The 25,712-nt window shown below is 59.9% G+C and overlaps 1 protein-coding gene across 4 annotated transcripts in view; it reads right to left on the bottom strand.

Moving 5' to 3' along the window:
- The window catches only part of TNS3 (tensin 3), a 130,319-nt gene that overhangs the window by 45,965 nt on the left and 58,642 nt on the right, over positions 1-25,712 (bottom strand). For all 4 annotated transcript variants that reach the window (XM_058678365.1, XM_058678366.1, XM_058678368.1 and 1 more), the window contains 12 exons: positions 24,747-24,799; positions 23,620-23,791; positions 22,097-22,147; positions 19,787-19,909; positions 15,387-15,451; positions 13,253-13,336; positions 12,119-12,231; positions 11,565-11,625; positions 11,016-11,091; positions 8,309-8,438; positions 8,043-8,108; positions 7,060-7,164 (listed from right to left, as the gene is read on the bottom strand). In XM_058678365.1, coding sequence (XP_058534348.1) covers positions 7,060-7,164; positions 8,043-8,108; positions 8,309-8,438; positions 11,016-11,091; positions 11,565-11,625; positions 12,119-12,231; positions 13,253-13,336; positions 15,387-15,451; positions 19,787-19,909; positions 22,097-22,147; positions 23,620-23,769 — 1,024 coding nt within the window. In that variant the 5' untranslated portion in view covers positions 23,770-23,791; positions 24,747-24,799. The remainder of the gene's footprint in view (positions 1-7,059; positions 7,165-8,042; positions 8,109-8,308; positions 8,439-11,015; positions 11,092-11,564; positions 11,626-12,118; positions 12,232-13,252; positions 13,337-15,386; positions 15,452-19,786; positions 19,910-22,096; positions 22,148-23,619; positions 23,792-24,746; positions 24,800-25,712) is intronic.

Raw genomic sequence — 25,712 nt, 5'->3', positions numbered from 1 at the left:
ACCCGGCATATTCAACAGAGTCTCCTGGAGGCAGGGCCATGTGAGCCAGAATGTGTGCGAGGGGACCAGGGCCACCATGAGGGCTGGGCAGTGTAACTGAGCCACACCGACCACCAGACCACATGACACCAGGCCACAGTGAAGGCAGAAGTGCCTGTGGCCCCAGGTCCCGACTCCTGGGCCTCCAAACCATCCCCTCCAGGCGGCCAGAGCAGGCCAGCAGCGTGTGAATGGGGCAGGGCTGGCCTCATGCCCTCACCCAGCTGGTCCTCAGACTCAGAGCAGAAGCAGTAAAGTTCACCAGACCCAGAGCTCTGTGATCCAGGAAGACCAAAGCCATGTCTGTGGAGGTCAGCCGACACCCAGGGAGCAGGCGGCAGGAGGGCCAGGGCAGAGGATGAGAAGGCAGCCCTGGCAAGCAGCAGGTGCCCGTCAATGGTGCCGCGCCACCTGCTGTTTGCCGCTTCTCCCCCCCACCTGCCTCCTGCAAGCCCAGGGCTTTGTGTTCCTGGCGCCGGCCTACTCGCCTGTGCGTGCCTGCCCCCTGGTGGTGACCCTACTGCTGTGCACCTGGGCCACCTGGGCCAAGCACTTCCTGCTGCTGCTTGGCTTCCCAGACCGCAGGCAGAAGCGTGTGGCCAGCAGGGAAGCCCCCACCCAACCCCACAGTCCTCCTCTCTGCTCCTCAGGTCCCTCACGGGATGGGACTGCTTTCTCCAGGAGACCCTTGGGCCTTGGCCCAGTGCTAGGCATGGGGCCTGCCCAGTGCGGCCGCAGACTAGGGTGCACAGCTTATTCCCTGTGGCTGAGCAGGGGTCCTGGTTTGCCCTCACCCCTCCCTCTTCTGTAGAGAACACGGTGACCGGGGCCACGATGCTTCACTGTCCCCACGTGATACAGGGAACAGTTCCCAGGATTCCCAGGAGGCATGCTGTGTCCAGAGCTGGGCAATCGCAGCATCCCAGTGGCATCTAACACCGAGCACACACAGTGCCTGCTCGCTGGCCTCGGGCTCTGGAACCACACGGGTGATCCCTCTAGAGCAGAGTGGATGTTTTCTCACTAGCCTGGAGCAGCCAGCTTTCCTGCGGTACACACGAGCTGGCTTCACAGCCAGTAAAATCTTGTCTGGTCGGCCCTTCTCCAGTTCCCAGGTATGACCAGGCCAAGGACCAGGCACAGTCAGAGAGGCAGCAGGGCGGTCACTGTGCAGCCAAGACCACGCATGACAGCCTCTGTGGAGGCTCACCAGCCCAGTGGGACACAGGATGCTCACTGCAGACTGGACTGTGCAGGCCAGGAACTAAGGAGCAGGGATGGTGCCCACGGACACGGTGGCAATGCTGTGAGCAGGGATGGTGCCCACAGACACAGTGGCAGTACGGTGAGCAGGGATGGTGCCCACGGACACGGTGGCAGTACTGTGAGCAGGGTGCCCACGCAGCCTGGGGCACATCCCTGCAGTGAGAGGCCTTCTCTCCTGGACCCGCACGCTCCCAGCGCACATAGCTCTGGGCCCGGGCTGCAGGCAGTCCAGCAGCCGGTGGCTTGCCCAACACTGCTGGAACACGGCCCACTGGCCACTGGACCCTCGTGCTCAGTGTGGCCTGCTGGACAGGGTAGCCAATCTCACCCTCTGCACGTAGCAGAGGGCTGGGAATGACAGCTAGGAACAGGGATCGGCAGGGTTCACAAGCCAGCACTGAGGGCCAAGTGACTCTGGCAGGGTCCCCAGGGAGCTGCAGGTGACTGGCACACCAGGACAGCCTGAGGGCTCGCCCACCCCAAGGCAGACTGCCCGCTCTTGTGCCGTGAGGACACTCTTAAGGAGCCCCTTCACTTTCCAGCTGAACAGGGTTGCTCTACTTCTGCAATGGAGGCTTGCCACTGTGCTCCCCCCGCCAGTTCTGCACAGCGCTGCTTTCCACTTCAGAGAAAATCAACAGCTAAGATGATCGCTCCTGATGGGCACCGTGGAGCTGCAGGCTGCACTGCTCCTACGTACTGCCACCATCCCGTGTGGGACACCTACAGCCAAGTCCCAGCTGCCCTGATTCCCACCCAGCTCCCTGCTAAGAGGCAACGGAGGGCAGCCCAAGTGCTTGAGCCCTGGCCACTGCCTGGGAGACCCGGATGCAGTCCCAGGATCCTGGCCTTGGCCTTCCACGGCCTGGGCATGCCAGGCATTTGGGGCGTGAATCAGTGGCTGGAACTTTCTCTTTCTGTGTTTTTCCGAGTAGATGAAAACAAATAAACAAAACCATGACTCAACGTGTGGCCTCCTCCTCTTTTCAACACTGAAACCCCAAGATGGAAACAAATTTCCACCTCCCTAGGGTAGCCCTGCTCCCAGCCAGGGCCCCTGCTCCCAGCCAGGGTCCCAAGGTGTAAACAGCCCCCAGGGTAGGTGGGGCACCATCAGGTAGCACACACGACACCAGGCAAGGCCAGTCAGAAAGGATGCCGGAAAACCCCTCAGCATGGCACACAGCTGAGCTCTGGGCTCAGGCCTCAGGCCTCCAAAAGCAGCAGGCTGTGCATTCTTGGAGCCGGGCCGGGGGGCCGCCCTTCCCAACAGACACGCCCACCCTTCCAGCCACACACCACCCTGGGAGGGCAGGATTCCTGGGTGAGGCTCAGGAATGCGGTGATTAAAGCCATGCTGGGCTTCCCAGCCAGTGACAGGCGGGTGGCTAGCAGCCACTGCGCTCCACGGTACACACACATACACTCACACCCCGAGGCGGGCCAGGGCACCCTGGCGCCAGTGCTGGCCGCTTCCTGACCCACACAGCTCCAGCCCAGGCAAACAGGCAGTCCCCACGCCCCACACCAGCTCACCTAGGGCCTGCACCCATGGAGACAAATTATCAGCCTCCTCTGGCTTTGGTGCCTACCAGGGCCAGCCTGGTCCAGGCTGCAGCCGAAGCACCATTCGTGCCTTACCCTCGACCCCGTGCCTTCCAGCAGCTGCTTATGCACCCCTCCAGAGTCCCAGACAGAGGCTGTGGGTGTCCAGCAGACATACGCTTGCACATCGCCCACCCGCTCCCCACTCACCTTCCAAGACGCACGCCAGTCGGGCCACTCTGTCACCATTACACCCAGGAGCCGGGAGGGCATGCCGCCACCCTCACAGGGCACAGGAGATGAAAAGCTCTGTGCTTTTGACTCAGGGACTTTGGTTCCAACAAACAGGCTGGTGCAATGTAAACACGGAGGCGGAGCCTGGTGCAGCAGGTTTAGTGAAATTTGAACTCTGTGGGCTTCCAAGGAGGCGGGGACAGGGCTCCTGGGAGAGTCCCTGACCACTCTGGCCTTGTCCCAGGAGCCCTGGGCATGGTCATGGGAGCTGGTACTACCCTGTACAGTGCTGGGAAACCTCCCTGTGGCGCCTCCCTCTCAGGGCCATCTGCCTACACTGCCAGGCCGCGCCACGCACACAGCCCATGTCTCCGACTGCCAGGCATGGCTACACACATGCCCCACACCTCCAAATCTGCCACACTGCACTCCATGAGGGGGCTCCAGAGGCCTGCCCCTCAGCGTGGACTGAGCAGTGCTCATGCCAGCCTGGAAGCTTCTGCTTTTCCAGCAGACAGGCATCTCTGACCCTCGGAGCCCCCAGCTTCTGCAGAGCCTTTCATCGGCAGGGAAGCCCTGGGCTGCAGGTACAGCTGGCAGGGGTCAGTTCCATCTCCCAGCAAAGAACCTGACAGCCAGTCCAAGTGGCTGAAGCCAGCGCCCCCTGGGCATGGCACGACACCCAGGACCAGTCCCAGAGGGAGGTCAAATGCTCCCAGATAAGGGCCTCTCTGTTAGGGCTGCTGCTCCACAGGGGTGAGGGCGCCCAAGGCTGCAGCAAAGGTCCTAATGACTCATACCCTGGCACTGTTCCTCCTAGGAGCCCCCCCACCAGAAGGCATGGCCAGAGGAGGCCAGTAGGCTGGAAGTAGGCCAGAGCCTCTGGGGTGAGCCCACGGCCTCATCCAGCAGCGCACCCCAGACACAGCCCGGGACATGGCTGTCCATGGACAGGGCTCCAGGGAGCGGGTCTGCCCATCAGCAACTCCTGTAGGGACAACAGCTGAGCTGGACGACACCGCTGCAGGTGCCCAGCCCAGCCAGCCTCCGCTTGCTCCTGCTCCGGCTGTGAGGATTCACGTCTCAGACACAGAGCGCTCTCCTATGGATCTGCTGAGGATCTGGGAAAGCAATCAGGAGACACCCAAGGGACTCCCGGTGGGAGACCCAGGCCAAGGGCTCACGCTGAGGCTGCCTGGGGAGTGAAAGGATGGATGGGAGAACTCCCTCCCTGCCACAGTTGTTTCTCTCTAAAACACTGTCTTAGAAATGAATTCATTTGGGTCCAGCGTGGTGGCCTTACGGCTAAAGTCCTTGCCTTGCACACACCGGGATCCCATATGGGCGCCGATTCTAATCCTGGCAGCTCCACTTCCCATCCAGCTCCCTGCTTGTGGCCTGGGAAAGCAGTCGAGGACGGCCCCAAACCTTGGGACCCTGCACCCGTGTGGGAGACCTGGAGGAAGTTCCTGGCTCCTGGCTCCGGATCGGCACAGAACCGGCCGTTGCGCTCACTTGGGGAGTGAATCATCAGACAGAAGACCTTCCTCTCTGTCTCTCCTCCTCTCTGTGTATCTGACATTGTAATAAAAATAAATAAATCTTTAAAAAAAAAGAAATGAATTCATTAAAACAAACAAAAAAAGCGACATGGAACTTTCAGAAGCAGCACGAAATGGCAGAGGCAAACACCCTGAGCTAAGGATGCTCACGGCAGGCCGCACCTGCTGACCTAGGTGGCCAGAACCAGACACAGAAGCTGGCGAAGACAGCCCAGCCCCACACGCGTTCGGAGCACAACACGCCTGGGCACAGGGCCCTCGTGTACAGGCGCTGCCCTGCAGACGCTCAGCGATGCCAACACACGTGCAAGACAACTCCCCGGGACTGGTGCCCACCCGACCCGCGGGCCCTCATACGGACAGAGCCCCGACAACCACCTCCCCTGGACGGGACCAGAACACCCTCCCCTGTCTCCTGAGACCAACAGCGTTCCCCAGGCTCCTCCTTCAATCCGGGTCACTCGGCAGACTGAACCGAGCAATGCGACAGTGCAGGAAGGAACAGTCTCGCCAGTCTTCAACCTCTGCCTCCTGGTCCTCCAGGCTGCTGTGGGAACAGGCACAGGAGTGACAGTCCCCGCCCCACCCTGCACGCAGGGTGAGCACAATGCACTCTACAAACAAATCCCGTGTGTGTGCGTGTGTGTCGGCTGTGCACGTGTCTGCGCATGCACACGCCTGGTGTCAAAGGTCTCATCTGTCCAGGTGAAAACACTCCCAGTGACCCACCCTGCCAGAGACCATGCATGGGCCTGGGCTGCCAGCCTCCAGTGGCACAACTTGATCTGCAACACATGCACCCCAGACCCCAGCATGCAGGGTACAAGGAGCTGGAGCAGGGGAGGGGCCTGGGCCACCGCCCCAGCACGAGGTCGGCTACAGTCGCAGGCGTCACGTCCCGACAACCAACAGCAGGTGTTTGGCTGCCACAGGTGAGACAGGCAATTTCTCCTTTTTTCTTTCCTGATCCACAACTCTGCATGTTCAAAGACACTGCCAGACACATGAGCTGAGTTACATTCACACAGCTGAACCAGGGGCCTCACACTGTCCGGTGGGGGAGCAGGAGCCCCCAGGGCACCCCGCACGACAAGGAGAAGCTGGTGGGCATCAACGGGCAGAGGGGCGCCGCCCTGGCACCACCTTGTAACAGAGCTGGGAAGGAAACGGGGTCTTCACCGCCTCCTCCCTGCCGAGGGCTCTGCTCTGCCTGACAGGCAGGGGCTCATGGTGACAGGCAGGGGCTCTAGCCTGCGGGAAGCTGACAGGGCAGGGGGTTCCCTGAAGGGGCTGACGCGGACCCCCTATTCTCCCCAGGGATACACGGGTCCTCCTTGGGAAAGGCAGGCGGGGGCAGGGGTGGGGAGCTCCAGGCCAGGACTGCCATCTAGGCATGGCCAGAGACAGCAGCATCTGGAACACCGGGCCCTTACGTCTTGCTGACCCTTGGGAATGGACACCCAGATCACTCCGGGAGCTTCCAGGCTCTTCTCCAAATCTATATGCCCCCACCCTACCAAGCAACCACGGCACCTTCTCCACTCAGGCTGAACCAGGCAGGGGGATTGGCAGGTGACCATCGCCGAGCAGCTCAGGCTGAGCTGAGGTTCTCAGAAGATGGAGACCACATGGCCACAGGGTGACAAGGGCAGCACTGCGGGCCATCAGGGTCTGGGGGCCTTGGAAGGAGGCAGAGGCACCTGCTCTGCACCTCACCGAGCGCACCCCGCACAGCCCAGGAGCTCCCCTGACAACCGACATGGACCCACAGTCCTGGGCCAGAACCACTCATTCAGCCTGCCTTGGGCTTGCTGACGCAGCCATAAAAAGCTGAGTGGCACAATGACACGACTCTCTCTCCCACCCTGAGGGCCACAGCCGGCACCATGGCCTTTAGGACACCACCTGAGTCCCCAGTAGCGTGTCTGATGCCACTTCTGACTAATGCACACCCTGGAAGGCAGCAGATGACCTGAGGACTCGGGTCTGTCACCCACGCGAGACCCAGATGGATGGAGCCCAGGGCACCTGTCTTGGGCCTGGCTCTGGTGCTGCCATTTGGACAATGAATCAGCAGAGAGGTCTCCATCTGTCAGCCTACAGTATGCCAATCAAATAACCAATCAGTCAACAGAATCCAAAAAACTTCCAAGAGAGGGAGCAGACCAGGTGCAGAACGGCTCTGACACAGCGCAGTGGCTCTTGGTGACCCTGCTCCAGTCGCGGCACGCCGTGCCCAGCCCGCACCCCATGACCCCCCCGATCGCCAAGTTCTCCAAGCCCAATTCTCACGCATGCCTTCAAAAGCCACCAGTGTGTCCCCTGGGGGCCTCCTGCGTGGGTGCAGCCCACAGTGCAACTGACCCAGCTGGCTTCCTCCTCCCCCTTCCCCTCATAGCCACACCCACCACACCTTCTCCGTCCATGCTCAGGTTCTCGTATGAGTCCCAGCGGATCAGTGGGTCGGTCGTGTTGTAGTCCACGGTCACTCCGTGGTCACTGTGCAGATGCTCAGACCCTGTGAGGACACAGGGGCATGCCAGTCAGTGCCATGAGCATCTCTGCCCACCGGCTCTGGCGTCAGTCACAGCAGGACAGAGGCACTTTGAGTCTCCATAGCACCTCTGCCCAGCGTCCACCCTGCCAAGCTTAAGACCTCAATTACAAGCTATGTGCAAAGATGAGAGACTATATGGGAGCCTGGAGGTCTTACCCCACCTGGGCCAGTGCCCACCGGTGCCCACTCCGCCTGGGCCAGCGCCCACCGGGGCCCACCCCGCCTGGGCCAGTGCCCACCGGTGCCCACCCCGCCTGGGCGAGCACCCACCGGGGCCCACCCCGCCTGGGCCCACCCCGCCTGGGCCAGCGCCCACCGGGGCCCACCCCGCCTGGGCCAGTGCCCACTGGTGCCCACCCCGCCTGGGCGAGCACCCACCGGGGCCCACCCCGCCTGGGCCCATCCCGCCTGGGCCAGCGCCCACCGGGGCCCACCTCGCCTGGGCCCACCCCGCCTGGGCCAGCGCCCACCGGGGCCCACCTCGCCTGGGCCCACCCCGCCTGGGCCAGCGTCCACCGGGGCCCACCTCGCCTGGGCCAACGCCCGCCTGGGCCAGCGCCCACCGGGGCCCACCTCGCCTGGGCCCACCCCGCCTGGGCCCACCCAGCCTGGGCCAGCGCCCACCGGGGCCCACCTCGCCGGGGCCCACCCCGCCTGGGCCAGAGCCCACCGGGGCCCACCCCGCCTGGGCCCACCCTGCCTGGGCCAACGCCCACCGGGGCCCACCTCGCCTGGACCCACCCTGCCTGGGCCAGCGCCCACCGGGGCCCACCTCGCCTGGGCCCACCCTGCCTGGGCCAGCGCACACCAGGGCCCACCCCGCCTGGGCGAGCACCCACCTTGCATCTTCTCAGGTGAGGCTGAAAACACCAACTCCACCTTCCCGTAGCCAGGGAAACGGTCATCTGAGAAAAGAAGCTGCCTGTGAGCACCTGTGACAGTGACAGAGCCCAGAGCAAGGGACCATCTGCAGGTCCCGCCCTGCCTGGTGCCCAGTATGGGCCATGGATCTGGGTGATTTTCCCTTGGAGGATCCCGGCATGGGTGTCCCCAAGCCTAGCATCATCCGGGGGAGGGGCCCATGAAGTAGGCAGGGCCTCCTCACCTGTGCAGGCGCCATCCAGCTCCTCCTTTACAAACAGAAGCCGGTAACCCTGCACGGCCCCCGTGTGGAACTGCAGGCGGAAGACGGTGTCGCGTGTGGCCGTGTGGTGCTTCTTGTGGTAGCATTTCACCTGGGGAGAGGCATGGCACAAGGGCTGAGCCACTGCCAGGGGGACGGGGCACAGGCCTGAGGAGGAGGGGGCTGGACACTTTATCTAACATAAAGCCTACAGGAGCCCACTGCTGGAGGTCACAGCTTAGGACTAAGCTAGCCAGCTGGGTCTCAGCCATCAAAGTCCGAAACCAGGGAGGGTGAGACTGCTGTCTGGGCCAGAAACCAGAAGAAGCCGAGCAGATGGCCCAACTCCCAAGCCAGGCTTCCTCCACTTTAATCCCCACAGAGAGTGATCGGGACGGGGTGGCGGGGAGGGCACTACATCACCACTACGACACAGGCAACCCACACAGGCACAAGTCTGAGCTCCAGCTACTCTGCTTCGGATCCAACTCCCTACCACTGCCCTGGGAACCAGCAGAGGATAGCTCAAACGCTTTGGCTAGCATCCATGTGGGAGACCAGATTGCATTTCTGTCTCCTGGCTTTGGCCCGGCAGAGACCTGGCTGTGTTAAGACACTTGGGGAGTGAACCAGCAGAAGGAAGACCTCTCTCCCTCTCTGATGCTCTGCCTCTCAAAAAAGAAAAACACCTTTAAAAAGTCAAATTCGCCTGCAGGAGCTTGGTGCTAATGCCTCAGCTCTTGTTCTCACCTAGCTTTGTGTCCCATGCGAGGACGAGCGAGCCACATGCAGCTTGTGCGGCCCACGGAACGCTTCCTTTATCCGACAATGAAGCAGCGCCATGTTGGAATCCCAGAACAAAGCACTGAAGGTTTCTGAGTAACTAATGTGCATTTATTTGAAACACAGAGTTACAGGGAGTTGGGAGACACAGCTCCTCCATCTGCTGGCTCACTCCCCATAAGGCTGCAATAATCAGTGCTGGGCCAAGTCACAGCCAGGAGCCAGGAGCCAGGAGCCATGAGCCATGAGCCAGGAGCCATAAGCCAGGAGCCATAAGCCAGGAGCCATAAGCCAGGAGCCAGGAGCTTCTCCCCAGCTGGGGGCAGGAGCCCAAGCACTTGGGCTGTCCTCTGCTGCTCTCCCAGACCACCAGCACGAAGCTGGAATAGAAGCCAAACAGCCGAGACTCCAAGCACTGCCCATATGGAGTGTTGGCACTGCAGGTGGCCACAGGCCTACCAGCAGCCTGCACCTGTCACTCAGAGGCAGTGAGGGTCTATGCAGAAGGTGTGGCACTGGGGGAGCAGGGACCCCAGTAGCAGGGTCTGCAAGCGCCAGCACACCCTCGCAGAGTGATGAAGCAATTCAGAGACCTTGGCCCAGAAGTCCCAATAGTAGCAGGAAAGTGTACTCTTAGCTGAACTCCAGTTGGAGCTGACTGGGCTCCAGGCCCACTGTGACCCCTGCTGCCCCTTAAGCGCCCACCAGGCAGGCCTACAGGATTCTCATGCCAAGAGGACACTCAGGGATCTGTGTTTAAAGAGTGAAATCTGCTCACAGGCCAAAGACTCAGCAAGAGGATAAGCAGACTAGACCCCGGGAGGCTCAGCTGAGGTGGGCCCCAGAAGCACCTGCCCTCATGCTCTCATCCCCTGCACCAGCCATCATGGGGGGCAGAGCAGACAGTCACACTTCACCTCCAACCTTCACCAAGTTACCTAAGCCAAGAAAGCAACTCTAGAGCATCCTACCCCAGACATGACACCCGTTAACACCTGTCTCACCAGGCCGCCACGACTCCACCCTCGGAAAGCGCTAGAATCACTCGTGTGAAGGTGTCAGAACTATTGGGCTCATGGCCAAAGTGCTCCCTCCCAGGGGGCCAGCAACAGCCATGACCTCCCAGGGCTGACCGTGATGTCTAACGGTCCCATACTCAAATTCCTGACCTAAAGCCACAGAAAGTGGGCAGACTGGCTGAGCATTCAAGCAGATCTGACTGTTATGCAAGGCCCGGAGGACTCATGAGAGCGGCAGCAGGCAACAGAGTGACCAGCAGGGTCAGGGCAGTGGCGGAGTCCTTCCCTGGGGGGCACTTTCATCTTACACTTCATCAAGGAGGGTGCGATCTGGGCCTGGGGGGAGGGAGGGAGGTCACACAGCAGCCACCACAAAGACAAGAGGACTGGCAGCCGCGGGTCTGCCCAGGCAGGGCAGCAGAGCAAAGTGAGCCAGGCAGAAAAGCATGTCCCGCTCTTCAGAAAGAATGACTTTAAAGCCAGGCAGGTAACAGGCAACCAGGTCGCGGCTGGTCTCTACGAGCCACAGTCCCCATGCGGCAATGACTACACACACGTGTTGGGCTCTGGCTACTGATGACCAATATTCATACACATATATGCACGTGTAGCTCCAACCGTGCCCTGGGAGGCCCCTGGTCACGCTGACACTGTGACCTACAAACTGGTCAGGGAGCCAGTGTGGTGGTGAAAGGACGTTCAAGTTCAAATGAGTCCACAGCGCAGGGCAGTCCAGGGTGGGTCCCTCCCACAGTTTCGCTCAGAGAGCCAACGCCCTCAAGGCTGCTTTGCACTCTTCCTTCCTACGGTGTGTCAGGCACAGGGAATCACATTGCTGCTAGTCCCGACTCCCGGGCACACAGAGACCGCAGCCGCGGGACACTCACCATGATGTCCCCCTTCAGCAGCTGCGCCGGTTCCACCAGGAGGCAGATCTTGCTGGGGCTTTCTGGGCCCACGTTGCTTTGAGATACACAAGAACAGTCAGCATCAGGCCTCATTGCAAACACATGCTGTGCCAACTATGTCTCCCCTGGGACCTGCACAGGCAGAGACCCCTGCAAAAGGGGGTGGGGTGCGGGTCCAAGGCAAACCCCACACAACCCAATGTCCAACGGGCCACTTGCATGGACAGAATGTCAGCCTTCCTCGGTCCCCAACAGCATGTGTGCCCATCCACACAGCAAGGCAAACAACCAAAGCCCAGGGACCCTCCATCTATCTGCAACAAGGAGGTGGACCGTGCCTGCCCTAGCAGTTCAGCAGCCAGGCAGGACGCTCCAGTTCCCGACTTGCTTCCTGCCCACAGACTGAGTAACCGTGCTGACGGCCCCCACGATTCGGGCCCTGCCACCCGTGGGGGAGATCTGGATGAATCCCGTGGCCCCAGCTTTGTCCAGCCCCAGCCATTACAGCTATCGGGAAGTGACACTTACTAGATGGCCGACGTATACACGGGCTGCATGGCCTGGTAGAGCTTCACAAAGGGCCGGCAGGCTGCAAGATAGGAAAGGTGAGGGGAAGACGCGGTCAGAAAAGGCACGGGGGCTGGGCGGGCAAGGTCAGAGAGCAGTGGAGCCCACAGCCTGCCCAAGGCCCAGGGGTCTGCCCTGCCCCTGTGGGAGCCATAGGCCCTCCTGCAAGCCGGCTGCCCGTCACAGAGCAGCAGCAACCCAGTGAGGCCACACTGGCATGAACACAGGACCCCAAGGCAGTGCTGTGCTCAGGCCTGTCTGCCAGGGTCATGGCACCAAGCACGGGCAGAACAGGGGGACACAGCCCTCTGCTGCCACTCCCGAACGCATGGCTGACACACGGGGCTGAGAGCCAGGATGGATCGGGGACCCCAGCTCTCCTCTGAGGCTGACACGCTCTGTGCACCCCTGAGCCCCACCACACCTAGGCGGCCAAGGGACAGCTTCTGGTTACCACAGCAGAGAACACAGCTTGTTGAAACGGAGGGACTAGACAGAGCCCTGGGGACACTCACCTCCCCCGGCATCGAAGCTGGGGGTGCCATGCAGGACCACACAGTGCAGGAAAACGGGTGAGGTGTTCATCTTCACGGCGCCCGACAGGAGTCCGCTGAGGAACTGCACGTACCTGCAAGGACAGCCGCTGCTGTCTGAGACCCCTGAGCCACAGCAGGGCCTGCCTCCTGAGACCCCCGAGCCCACAGCAGGGCCTGCCTCCTGAGACCCCCGAGCCACAGCAGGCCTGCCTCCTCAGACCCCCGACCTGCAGCAGGGCCTGCCTCCTGAGACCCCTGGCCCCCAGGGCCGCAGCAAAGCCTGCCTCCTGGCTCCACTCTGCTCCCCAGCTCCCTGCCGACACAGCGGGGAAGCAGCAGGTGTCGGAGTCCCTGCCACTCAGGGACCTGGATGGAGCCCCGGCCTCCAGGCTCAGGCCTGCCACCTGCAGACATCTGGGAGTGAACCGGCACATGGGAGACCTATCCTCCGTTACCCTCTCCAACAAAGTAGTGAAAACCAGAACAAAGCAGGCTGTCTGGTCTCCTGGTCTTGCAATGTTCTCTCTTTTGCAGCTGCCCCTAACACCACGTAGCTTGTCCCAAACTCACCAGGGCAACGTGTGAGCTGCAGAATGGACCCAGCCTCGACACGGATGCAAGCTCTGTCCACAGCCTCGCCTTCCCGCACGCCTGGCCCTATCCCTCCCTGCACCTGCTGTGCCACACAGCTTCTGCAGCAGCAACACATCTCACACACCTGCCATATGCCTCCCGGTCTCCACCAAAGTGCTGAGACCTTTTCCACAAGGAGAGGAATTAAGCAAGCGAACCCCAGGCCTGGGCCACCTCAGCACATCTCCGACCCCCAGGCCAGTAGCCACCAGGAGACAGTGAGTATGGCCAGCACAGGGCCTCCCGCTCCAGCCGTCCCACGGCCAGACACCTGCACACACAGGACCAGCTCCCTCATCACGGCAGCAGCTCGGAGCAGTACACGGTTTCAGCAGCTCAAATTAGGTAAAAGCAAACTGAGTAAAAGGAACTTTCTGGAATCTTCCCTGACCTGCGGGACATGCTCTGGGACAGGTCTCGACCAGGGACCCTTCCGTGTCCCATCTGCTGTCCACCCTGGCCCCGGGGAAGGCGACATACCGCTTCTGAGACGGCTGGATGAGGGCTGCGACTTTGTCATCATAAAACTTCTTCATGGCAAACCTGTCGAGGGCCTGGTCAGCACTAGGGGACAGAGAGAGTGAAAGAGTGTGTGTCAGCCTGGTGGGATGTGGCCCGTGGCTCTGTGGCCCAGGCTGCATGTCCAGAGGTCGCCAGGGGCCATTGAGGGACATCCTCACTGCACCTGCGCTGCCAGGTCTTACGCTTCGTCACCCTGCAGTCGCCATTTGGGCCACTGTACTAGCCACCCCTGCAGGTCGAGCTTGCAGAGCCACAGGCACCACATCCACGTACAGGCAGGACACACAGATGTGCCACAGCTTGGTTCTCAGAGAAAAACTGGTTCCGTGAGGCTCCAGCAGGCAGCGAGCTATGGTTGTCGATGCCCAAACTGCCCCATGGCCACTCCGGGTTCCCAACCAGGGACCAGCAATGGGCTCTGAATGAGATACGTGGTAGACCCAAGCCTCAGGCCCACGGGGTTGGGGCAGGGCAGGTTCTGGACTCCCGTGAGCAGTTTCTGGGAGCAGGCAGGGTGGGCAAGATGTTGACCCCCCAGTGCTGCAGGACAACAGTCAGTTCCACAGGGTGAGTGTAGCAGGCTGCCCTCCCTGCATGACACTCACTCGTGACATCTAACAGAACCTTCTGGAAGCCCCAGTGCCTATCTGGGGGTCTCCTACTCTGACTTGGGTGTACATCATGGAATATAGAAGCAGGTACGTTAACCAGGCAGACGCATCTGCAGAGGGAAGCTGTCGGGGGAGCAGACCCCACAGCAGGGGATTCCCCATTGGCAAGGGCAGCTGCGTTTCCGGCCAGCGAGGCAGAGGCATGCCCAAGCCTGGGACACTCTGGTGGCACGCACAGCCACCACACCAACAGTCCCGGCTCCTTCTCTATCAACTCTCGCATGTTCGGAGTGGCTGCAGCGTGCTCCTCTTCCCATATGGCCTCACGCTGCAGTTGGTGACCAAGGCCACTCAGTGGCTACTTTTTGGGGACACAAGTGTGTGAGCTTTGAGGCCAGCTTAAAAGTGGGGGATGCACTGGAGGCAACCAGCAGAAAGGCTGCCAGAGACCCAGACAAGTGACATCCATGTGTGCTGGATTTGCAGCACCTTACCAGCACCAAGAAGCCACCGGGAGCCACCTAGGACAAGGTGAGACTGGGGAGGGATGGGCCCCTCCTGAGAGACAGTGGCCAGGGTGACACTGACCACAGACGGCAGGGTGGCGGGTGAGTGCCTGAAGCCCCTGCTCCTTGTGCGCTCCTGGAACACCAGGGCAGAGCCAGCCAGGAGACACGAGGCCTGGCCATCCCCTTGGCTGCTCACGGGGACCAGGGCAGCCAAGCGCCATGTCAGGCACGTACAGGCTGTTTCTCGGAGCCTGGGTTTCCTCCCCGGCCGGCACCAGCCCACTTTGTTTCCAGAGAAAACACAGGCAGGGAGCACAGCCCGCTCCATGGGTACCAGAGGCGGGGCACCTCGGCCACTGTGAATGGGCCTCTCTCTGCTCCAGGCGGGGAGGCGCCGGCCTCACAAAGCACCCATTGAAGGCATGGGGTGGGTGCCAACAGCAAGCCCACAGAGCATGCTGTTCTCTGAGCTGGCTTCCAGAGCAGGGGCTCTATGCTCGGGAAAGAGCAGGGTGTCTAACACCAGGGGGCTGCCGTGGCCTTCCGGTGCTGGGCCGGTGGGATCTGGCTGAGGGGGTCTCTGGAGCCTCTCAAGTCCCCAGCATTTCTTTCTAAGCTGGTCCCAGCCAGCAGACTGCAGGCAAGCTGCCCAGTTCCCAAAGCACTGTGCACCGCAGGGCGGCAGGCAGGGCTCTGGGAGAAGGAAGACCCCACACAGGGATCCCAGGGACTCTGTAGGTGCAGGACGGCTCGGTTTGGCTCCTGACAACACTGACAGCCACCACTCCACCAACGAGCTCCGCTCTCCACCTCCGTGGGGCCCACACCCACCATGTGCAGCCTGCTCACCAGGAAGAGGGAGTAGAAGTTAGTGTCTAGGCACAGAGCCCCAGGGACAAGGACATGGGCCGGCTGAGGCCTTGGCATCCAGGAAGGCTCCTGGTGGACCCCGGCAGCCCCTCCCCGTCCTACCTGGCTGAGACGTGGGTGAAGTGCATGTAGGACGAGATGACCACTCCTATGCGGCCTCTGCCACCCTGCAGAAGACAGAAGAACTCAGGGTCCCTGGGACCTCAGGAGGGAGTGCTGTCATAGCCGGGGCCGCAAGGGCACACTCCACAGTGCAGGTCACACCTCTGCCACCCCATATTCCAGAGCTGCTGTGGAGGAACCAGTGTGATCTCGGCCCCTCAGCTGCTAACAGGGATAACCTGTGGGAGCCCCTGGGGCAGACACATGCAAGGCAACCAGCATTTCCCACCTGCCGATCAGGCCAGAAGACACAGGGCTGAGCACTGCAGCCATCGCGTGACCCAGTGACCCACTGAGACAGGCATGAAGGCCCTTCCCAGCCACGGCATGGCCTTGCCTCCCCCGCCCCCAGGTCTCCCCAGCACACAGCATGAGGCCCACATCCCAGGCAGTTCCATTGGAAAAGGAATCGTTCTAAACCACAGCTATGCACAGCCCCATCTCCGACCGACAGCACCACCCACAGGGCAGCGGCAGCTCCGCGGCAGGCCACCCTGGCCAGAGCCACAGACAATGGCCTTCCGGAACATTCTGTCCCAGTCCACAGCAGTGGTGCACTGCCCTCTACCTGAGAACCAAAGGTGACTTCTACATTTTTTTTTTTTTAAGATTTTTAAAAAGTCAGATATACAGAGAGGAGGAGACAGAGAGGAAGATCTTCTGTCCGATGATTCACTCCCGAAGTGACCGTAACAGCCAGAGCTGAGCCAATCCGAAGCCTCTTCTGGGTCTCCCACGCAGGAGCAGGGTCCCAAGGCTTTGGGCCATCCTTGACTGCTTCCCAAGCTACAAGCAGGGAGTTGGATCGGAAGCAGGGCTGCCGGGATTAGAACCAGCACCCACATGGGATCCTGGAACATGCAAGTTGAGGACTAAGCTGCCGTGCTGGGCTTGGCTTCCACATTTTTAAAGCAACAAAGAGAAACCACAGAAGAGCCAGATCCATGGCCTAAGAAGTCCTATGAAGCCCACGTGTCTGTGGCCACCTGCTAAGTCTGGCCAGGACACCATCACGGACTCGAGCTCCGTGGGATGCCAGGGGACCCCAGACACACTCTGACCTCACAGCAGCTTCAGAATGAGTCTCAACAGGTCCGGGACAGCTGGCACTGGCCTGTCTGCTCAAGCCACAGCGCCAAGAGGCCATCGGTAACAGCAGGGGCCCAGGAAGGTCACAGACCTGAAAATCCAGCAACATGACTCTCAACACAGTGAAACTCAAAAACCCCATCGAGGCGTAGCAAGCTAACCCTCCACCTGCACACTGGCATCCCACACGGGCACCGGCTGGAGTCCCGGCCACTCCAGTTCCCTCCTAGTGCCCTAGGAAGGCAGCGGGCGGTGGTCTAGCTCTTTGGGCCCCTGCACCCATGTGGGAGGCCCAGATGGAACTCCTGGCTGCTGGCTTCAGACGAGCACAGCTTTGGCCATTGAGGCCATTTGGGGAATGAACCAGTGGATAGAAGACTTCTGTGTGTGTGTTCCAAATAAAAAAATAAATGAATTTTTTAAAACAATTTTTTAAACACTTGAGAAAAATTAAAATGGAAGCACAACATACCAAAATATTAAGGATGCAGCAAAAGCAGTTCTGAGAGGGAAGTTTCTAGTAACACTTGCCTACATCGAAACACAGGGACCTCGAACCACGTGTGTCACACCTGGGGAGACCAGAACAACAGAATAACCCGGGACCAAGGCCCGCTGAAGGAGACAACATCAGAGCAGGGACAGAAAATTAAGACTTGCTTCACGAAAAGACCGAACGAGGGGTAGACATTTAGCCTGGCAGTTGAGAAGCCAAGAGGGATATCCACGTCCCAAACCAGGGTCCCTAGGTTCAAATCCCAGCTCGGCTCCTGACACCGGCTCCCTGCTACTGCAAGGCCAGAGGCAGACATCACAGCTTCACCCATGTGGGGGGCCGAGGGCTGAGCTCACAGCTCTCGGCTCTGGCCTGGGCCGGCCTGAGCTGCTATGGACATCAGACAGAGACCTCTGTTCCTCCGCCTACAGCACACAGTAATAATAATAATTTTAAAAGTTTACAGATGAACAAAATCAGCAAACTTAGCCGGACTTTAGCTGAACCAGCAAAGACTAAAGCAGAGAAAACTCGAACCAAGTCAGAGGTGACAAGGGACAGAGCACGAGGCACGCCGCCGACACGCGGAGGACCCAGGAGGACCATCACAGACAGGTGCACAACAACCGACCTGAGAAGCAGAAAGCAGTGGCCAACACCCTAGGCACGACAACCTGCACACGGCCCGACAGCGTGCGAGGGGACGCAGGTGTAGCCAAGGCTGAGGATACGACAAGCCCAGGCCAGAGGGCTCCATCGCTGTACCGGACCAAAGGAGAACAAGAATGAACATGCTTCAGCCGCCCCAGCCCCAGACACTCGGGGCTAGCATGGTGCTAAAGGCTGGAGTCTCTTACAAGAGCCAGACTCCAGGGAGCAGAGGGCCCCCCGCAGGCTGCAGACACGGGGTCCTGGCAGGGCAGTGTGGCTGGCACGGCCATGGGTGTCCACACATGCAGGAGCTGTCCCTGTCCCAATCAGACCTGATGGGCAGGACTGGCATTTGAGCTCACCGACCTTCGACAGCAGGACTGGAAGCTTCTTAGATGTAGGAGAGCTCAGAGCAAGCAAGGCTCTGGGGACACCAGTTCCCGTCTGCTCTGAACACCAGCCACAGAGCTGCCAACGCCCTCACAGTGACTCCGCAACTAGGGCTGCCTTGTGCACCCAACCCCCAAAGGATTCCAGTCCACTGCTGCTCTGTCCAGAAGTGCAGGACCGCCAGGGGACATGGCAGCACCGGGCCCGCCCTGCTCCTGTTCCTGCCCGGATCTGGGGGCAGCTCCTGGCACGTGGGCAAGAGGCACATCCTGCTGAGCAGGCGGGTTTAGATCAGTGTCAGCAGTTTCCACCCCACAGCGACAGCGATGATGAACTTCTGTTAATGTCCACATGAGCAGCCTCAGACTATAGGGGGCTTATCTCTCCTGGCATGTATTTAAGTGTTTCAGAGCGGTTTCCGGGACACATCGTGAGCAGATCATGGTGGAAAAGCTTCAGTGTGTTCCCAACAAAACAGACAGCCCAGGGTGAACAGGGACCCACACACGCAACCTCATAAAACAGCCAGGGCAGCCAGCCGAGGGAGGCGGGGCTGCCGAGCTCCGAGCTGCAGCTGGACCAGGGGCTGTCCAGCCTGCAGGAGTTCAGAATGGACAGCAGCAGGACTGGGGTGAAAACCTCCAGGCTGAGCCCAGGACCACGGCTCCCACTAGCTGACAAGACCTGCATGCTACAGGAAAGTACTAGTGCAGGCAGGGGCTCCTGACCCTCATGGCACACGAGAAGCAGCTGTTGTGGATGGAGAAGCAGGGAGACACCAGCAGGGATATTTCCAGGGGGATGTGACCAGCCGGATTTGGGAAAACAGACGTGATCAGAGAGGAGCAAGTGAGGACTCGAGTGCCCCAGGCGTGTCTCTGTGAGTCCCAGGAGGCTGCGGCAGGGTGGGGTGAGGGGCCCTAAGCTGGCTGCACCCTGCTGTGCCCCGAGCCAGCAGATCTGCATTCCACATTCCCCAGACACTGTGGAGGGCCTGGGAAGGCAGGGCAAGTGCACAGCACACAGAACAGGGGCCACCACCTACAGTGACAGCGACCCCTCTCCTTGGGCAGCTGCCCACGCCTAGGATCCCATCCTACCGAAGAGTCTGGGAAGACAGCTTTCCTCTTCCAAGTGATGTGCCTTGTGGGATGGGTAAACCCACGATCTCTCTCTCCAGTCCTTTTCATTCCAACCCAATCCAAGAATCCAAGGTAGCACAGGAAGAGGCTAAAAACAACTCCCCGGTAGCTGGGAGACCGGAATTCAGAGGGATGAATGCCAGGCGGCTGGAGGATGACGCCACCGGCACCTGCTGAGGCTGCCAGGCACCGAGCCCTCAGCCAGCACCAGCCGTCTGGCAGCGAGCTCGGCCCAGGGCTCTGCAAGAGCATCAGCTCCCCCCGCACAGCACACCTAGCACCCACGGGCCACTGCAGCTCCAAGCACACAGACGTCCAGCGCGCCGGCCCAGCATCCCTCTCTGAACAAGCGATTCTCCGAGAAAATCAAGTCTGGGTAAAAGTGAAAGGACTCACCTCATCCTGCCCTCAGTCCTCACTGCCAAGGCCCAACTCAGCAGGCTATGGGACTGACCCCCTCCATCCACTGTTCTCAGGCTCTCAGGCCCCACAAAGCCATCGGGCACCCCACGTGACCCCTCTCAGACCACCGACACCCTGGCAGGCCCCAGTGTGCGGAGGGCAGAGCTCACCCTGCAGTGGATGACAACCACGTGCTGAGGGTCGCTGTTGAGCCAGGACTCCTGGGCCTTGCATATGGTGCACATCTTGTCCAGGGGCGGTGCGTGCAGCTCTGGCCAGCCCACGTCCATGATCTGCAATGAGAGGGGGCTTCCTGGAACGGCTGCGGTGGCCAGGCTGCTGTCCTGTGTCCACTATAACATCCCTGAAGCCCAGGGTCTGGGCGGACTTTCTGGGGCAAGAAGGGTGCAGGACTGTGTGGGGCCAGGTCGGACAGCTCTGCCACAGGCATGTTCAGCGCCATGCCCCAGGAGCCAGGTGCACAAATAAAGAGCCCTCCCAAGAACCCCGTGACGGGCACAGGATGTCCGCACATAAGAACCAGAGCTCGAGGTGGCCTCACATTCACCCCAATCCTAAAGTCACAGTGGCCACACGGTGGTGTCATCTCCCCATGCACCTCCTTGTTAAGGGTGGACGGAGGCAGAGCTCTGTCTCGGTATGAACAGGGAGAGAAGTGGTGTAGCATGGATGGGAAATTCAGGAGACTGCCTGAAAGCAGTCCCACTGCCCAGCGCTCAGCGACCAGCGACCAGCGACCAGCGCTCAGCGACCAGCGACCAGCACTGGTCTCTGTCCAAGTGCAGCCAGAGGAGCCGCCATCACCACACACATTCCATCCTCTGGCGAAGCACGGGCAGCTAGCGGCACAACCACAGGTCTCGCGTCCCAGTGGGAAACGCCGGGGAGTGGCAGTGTTCCAGACACGGCAGGAATCTGGCACCAACATGACCAGCTGAGCATTCCTAATCTGAAACGCTCCCAACCTGGGGCATTCTGGCACACAGAGTCCTGCAGTGTGCAGCACTTGGGGTCTGGGGTTATGAGGTTAAGGATGCTTGGCCTCTACTTCTTTATTCTAAAGGCTGTGAGACAGAAGTCGTGTGGGCCAGCACTCACAGCCTTAGAGCTTCGGCTACTGATGGTGAGCACTGGCTGGGGCTGGGGGACCACGAAGAGGTGACAGGACAGACGCCCCTGTGATGGGAAGGCTGTGTCCAGGTTGTGGTGGCGACACACATCCACACATGTGATGAAGTGACAGATACATGTGTCAGTGGGGGTTATACCAACCAACATACGTGATAAAGTGATAGGCACACATGTGTCAGTGGTGGTTATACCAAACAACCAACATACGTGATGAAGTGACAAAAACGTGTCAGTGGTGGTTATACCAACCAACCAACATACGTGATAAAGTGACAGGCACACACGTGTCAGTGGTGGTTATACCAATCCACACACATGAAGTCACACACACATCAGCAGTCCACACACATGATGGAGTGGGTGGTGTTCATGCTGGTTGTACCAGCTGAGGCACGAGAGGAAGCTGTGGAGCACACCCTCACACCTGCAGCACGTGCAATCCACTGACTCGGGAACGAGGTTGGCAGGATCCAGCAGTGCTGGGCGCCTGGCTTGGGTATTTCACTGCAGGCTGAGTGTTCCAGATCCAAAACGCTCAGGACCACATGTGCTTGGGATGTCAAACATTTTCAGATTTTAGAATATGTGTATACATCCCACAAGCCACAGCTCACGTAGTTTATTTGTGTGGCATGTACATCTCACACACACAGCCTGAAAGCAATGGGAACAGTACTACTTATAATTTTATGAATGAAATAGTTCCATTCAAATAAATGTGCAATGCTTAAAAAATCTCACGTGTTGGGGCCGGCCTTGTGGCATAGCAACTTAAGCCACCACAAGCAATGGCAACATTCTGTATGGGGACCGGTTTGGGGCCCAGCTGCTCTACTTCCAGCCTAAACAAAGCTTAGGAAAAGCAGCAGCAGATGACCCAAGTGTTTAGCTCCCTGCCACTCACATGGGAGACCCCCAGGAGAAGCTTCTGGCTCCTGGCTTCAATCAGGCCCAGTGCTGGCCACAGGGTTGTCTCCAGAGTGAGCCAGCAGGAGCAAGAGTCTCGCTCTTCTCTCGCTCTGTGTAACTCTGACCCTGGAACCATCTGGAATTCTGGATTTGCACATTTAGGGAGGCTCAACTTGTCTTAATGTTGCAAAAGGCTGCCATGGGGGACAGCAGAAGGGTGCCTGGGATACCTGCGCTTCATGATTTTTCCATGAAGCTAGAATTACTTCAAACTTTCGATTAAAGAAACAACAAACAAACAAACAAACACAGACAGGAACAGCTCCCAGCATCGCTGATCCAGCCCCACTCCAGCATGCCTGAAGCAGAACTCACACACTTTTCACAGAACTCGGAGCACGCAGGCATCAAGTGCATACCTTGGGGTTCAGCTTCGTGAGGTCGTAGCTCCTCTCTGAAAGGTTAATCACCTGCGGGGGAGGCAGAGGGCTGTTGGACTACATGTTGACCCAGAGAGGGAAGGAAACATGATCCGTTTGGCACCGTTTGCCTCCACAGGATTGCAGCTAGGGCGGCACCAACTCGACATACGCCCACATGCCACTCCATTAACTGACACGCTTACTCAGCCAAGACACCTGCAGAACACGTGGACATGGGCCAGTGCTGTGAAGTGGCCAGTCTGAGCTGCCACTTGAAACGCCAACGTAGGTCACTAGAGTGCTGCTTTCAGTCCTGGCTGCCCCACTTCCAACCTCACTTCCCCCTAGCGCACCAGGGAAGGCGACAGACGATGGACCAAGTGTCTGGGACCCTGCCACCCACAGGGGAGGCCAGGATGGTGTTCTGGCTCTGGGGTCCTAGCTTCAGGCTGGCCTGGCCTTGCCTGCTGCAAGCATTTGGAGTGTGAGCCAAATAGCAGAAGCTACCTTCCTCCCCCTCCACCTCCATCTCTCAAATAAATCATAGAGGATAAAATACTTCAAAAAGTCTGAGGGAGATAGACGTAAAGACAAATTTATGCTGCTATGAAAACTTTGAAAGCCACACACAGGACTTAAACAATTAGGGTTAACACACCAGGGTGTGCCAGGTCTCTTGCGGGTTTCCAGAGGGCCTGTCCCCACACCAGGAAGGGACCCTTGCCCTAAGCATCCTTGCATGGGGCATGGGGCTCTAACAAGGCCTACCCAGTGTCAGGAGTGCCCTTCTAGGTGCCAGGCCCTCAGGGTGGTCTCTGGGGCAGGCAGCTGGGCGCAGTGCCTATGCTGGACCTGGCCTTGCCAGGGAAGGCGCTCCTAGAGGAGGGAACCCCACGAGCCCCACGGGGTGGGGTGGGAGCCACCTTAGGCAGGGGTGGTGAGGGGCCAAGTCTAGGGAGCTCCCCCGCCCAGTGTGGGAGAAGCTGATAAGGGTGACAATGGCCTCCTTGTTGGCGCAGGCCTGTGGATAAGGTGGAGGGAGGAAGGAAAAGGTGCCAGCAGGGTGCTAGAGGAGACACCCAGCTAGCACCTGGGGACAGAAACAACAACCCACACAGGGCATGAGAGACCAACTCCTGCTCTCCCAAACATGGACACCTGGCCAGGGTCAGGCGTGTCTGGCAAATCCAGCCACCCGCCCACCTGCGGCGGCACTTGGCCTTCTGGCCACCGCACCCCTTGGTCTTGCCGACTCACTGTTTGCTTGGGAGCAGGGTCAAGTTTACCCTCTGATTAGCAGGGCTGCTACAGGAGACCAGCAGGGGTGGTGGCGGGGGGGAGGGGGCAGGGCTCTGGGCCCACCCCACACCGGGCACTGAGGCTCAGCTCCTGCGTGGCCACAGGCCTGTGGGGGCTCCTGGGGCTGATACAGGAGACCGGCAGGGGGAGAGGGGGCAGGGCTCTGGGTCCACCCCACACCGGGCACTGAGGCTCAGCTCCTGCATGGCCACAGGGCTCACCAGGTAGTTGTCACCGTGCTTGGACTTGAGCATACGCGTGACCTCCTGCAGGTGGCGCAGGTAGGACTCCTCGCAGCCACCAGCGGGGAAGGACACGGCGATGATGCGCTCCGTGATGTAGGTGAGATCTAACTCGTGTCCGTCCTCCATGGCGGGGCTGGGGGCCTCAGGCCTGCGAGAAAAGGGCCAGTTGGTCAACTCACAGGGAGGGATGGTGGAAACAGGCAGGGCCAGCCACTCACCCCATGGCCTTGCAGAAGGCTGCCTGGCACCCCTACAGGGCACAGGACCCGCCTGCTCCCTCAGGTCACCAACAGGCCAGCGGTACAAGGGGCCAGCGGGAGGCAGCAGCGACACTGGGCTCAGACATGGGGCCCCAGCCTCTGTGGCTGCAGGGGGTACGGGGGTTCAAAGGTTGGGCTCCCTGGATGGCAGAGGGGGCATCACCCCTGTGCCAGGCATCAGGATGAGCACGAGACACAGGGCAACAGAAGCCATAGCTGCCAGTCAACAGCAAGCGGCCACTCCCCAGGGCGCGGCCTCCCAAAGGAGGTGCAGTGAGGGAGGAAGAGGAAGGAGACGGGCATGGGGAACCCTGGCATCCCAGGAGGGGAGGGCACGAGGCAGGGGGCCTCCACCCCCTGGGAGGAGGGGATCTCCACCCCCTGGGAGGAGGGGGCCTCCACCCCCTGGGAGGAGGGGATCTCCACCCCCTGGGAGGAGGGGGCCTCCACCCCCTGGGAGGAGGCGGTCTCCACACTTCAGGGCTCTGTAGCCTCTGCTGGGCCTTGCCTTCTGTTGCTTTTAAAGCAACAGTATATATATAAAAAAAAATAATAATAAATAAAAAATAAAAAAAATAAAAAAAAAAAAAGCAACAGTAATGCGGCTTCTATAGCCACCACAGTGCTCCGAGGGGAACCCTGCAGGATTTGGGGTGTAGCTCTCCAGCCACCAGCAGTGGCTCCAGCTCCCCTCTGCGGATGTCTGCTGGAACTTCCCCTAGGCCACCTACATGGTCAGGCTCAGCAACAGCTCAGAAAAGGACCGTACAAACCACCTGTGTGTCACTTCTAGGGAGTCAGTATTTAAGTCAGAAAAGCCACGAGGAGACAGGGAACACTCACCGCGATGGCCGGTCACTGGAGAGAGAGGCGGGCAGTGGGGCACTCCCTGGGGCCTGGAAAGACAGCATGCACAAGTCACACAGAGGTCCCCTTCACACAGCTTCCGGCTGGGGACGGAGGAGGCTGCAGAAGTGCTAGGCTGCGGCAGACATGCACTCCGCAGTTGGTCCACACCACACGGGCACAGACCTCTCGCCGTCAGTGCCCCTTACATGCCACAGATGGCACAGCAGCCATCCATACAGCAATCCACAGCATTAGGGGCTGCAAGTCACCCAGGGAGCATCCAACCACGGGCAGCAGGCACCCACCATGGCATCCCATGGAAGGGCCCTGAGCATGTGTGGCTTAGTGTCTGTGGACGTCCTGGGACTGGCTTCCTATGGAGGCAGAACCACAGAGCAGGCTCTTGCTTTCCCAGCAGGTGCCAGGACGGCGTGGGGAGCCAGGGCTGGACCATACATAAGCCCCTCCCCCGGCAGGTGCCTGGCTGCTCCTCGCCTTTGGAAGAGGCTAATGCCCAGGCAGCCTCCCAGGGCCGTCCGTGGCTCAGTGCAACTGCCCTGCCAGCACTGGAGGGTGACAGCCTCACTGCACATGCGGCTGGCCTCTGAGCCCGCTGCCTCCTCCTCTGTGCCACGTCTCCAAGGGCTGCAGGAGCCCTGAGCCCACGGGGCAGTGGTGAGACCACAGCCTGCAATGTTGACATCCTTCACAGGCACCTGTTCAAGTCCTGACTGCTCCACTTTCAATGCTGCTTCCTGTTGTGCTTGGGAAGGCAGAGCAGACAGCCCAGGGTCTTGGGTCCCTGCACCCACGTGGGAGGCCTGAGTGGAGTTCCAGGCTTCTGGATTCAACCTGCTCCAGTCTTTTCGGGAGTGAAACAGCAGATGGAAGATTTCTGCTTCTCCCTTAAACTCCACTTGTCCAATAAACAGCGGAGAGAGTGCAGGAAGGAAGGAAGCA

The sequence above is a fragment of the Ochotona princeps genome, chromosome 20 (genome assembly GCF_030435755.1).
Source record: "Ochotona princeps isolate mOchPri1 chromosome 20, mOchPri1.hap1, whole genome shotgun sequence".
Lineage (NCBI taxonomy): Eukaryota > Metazoa > Chordata > Mammalia > Lagomorpha > Ochotonidae > Ochotona > Ochotona princeps.
Note: the sequence above shows the minus strand (reverse complement) of the source record. Positions and strands in the feature narration are given on the sequence as shown.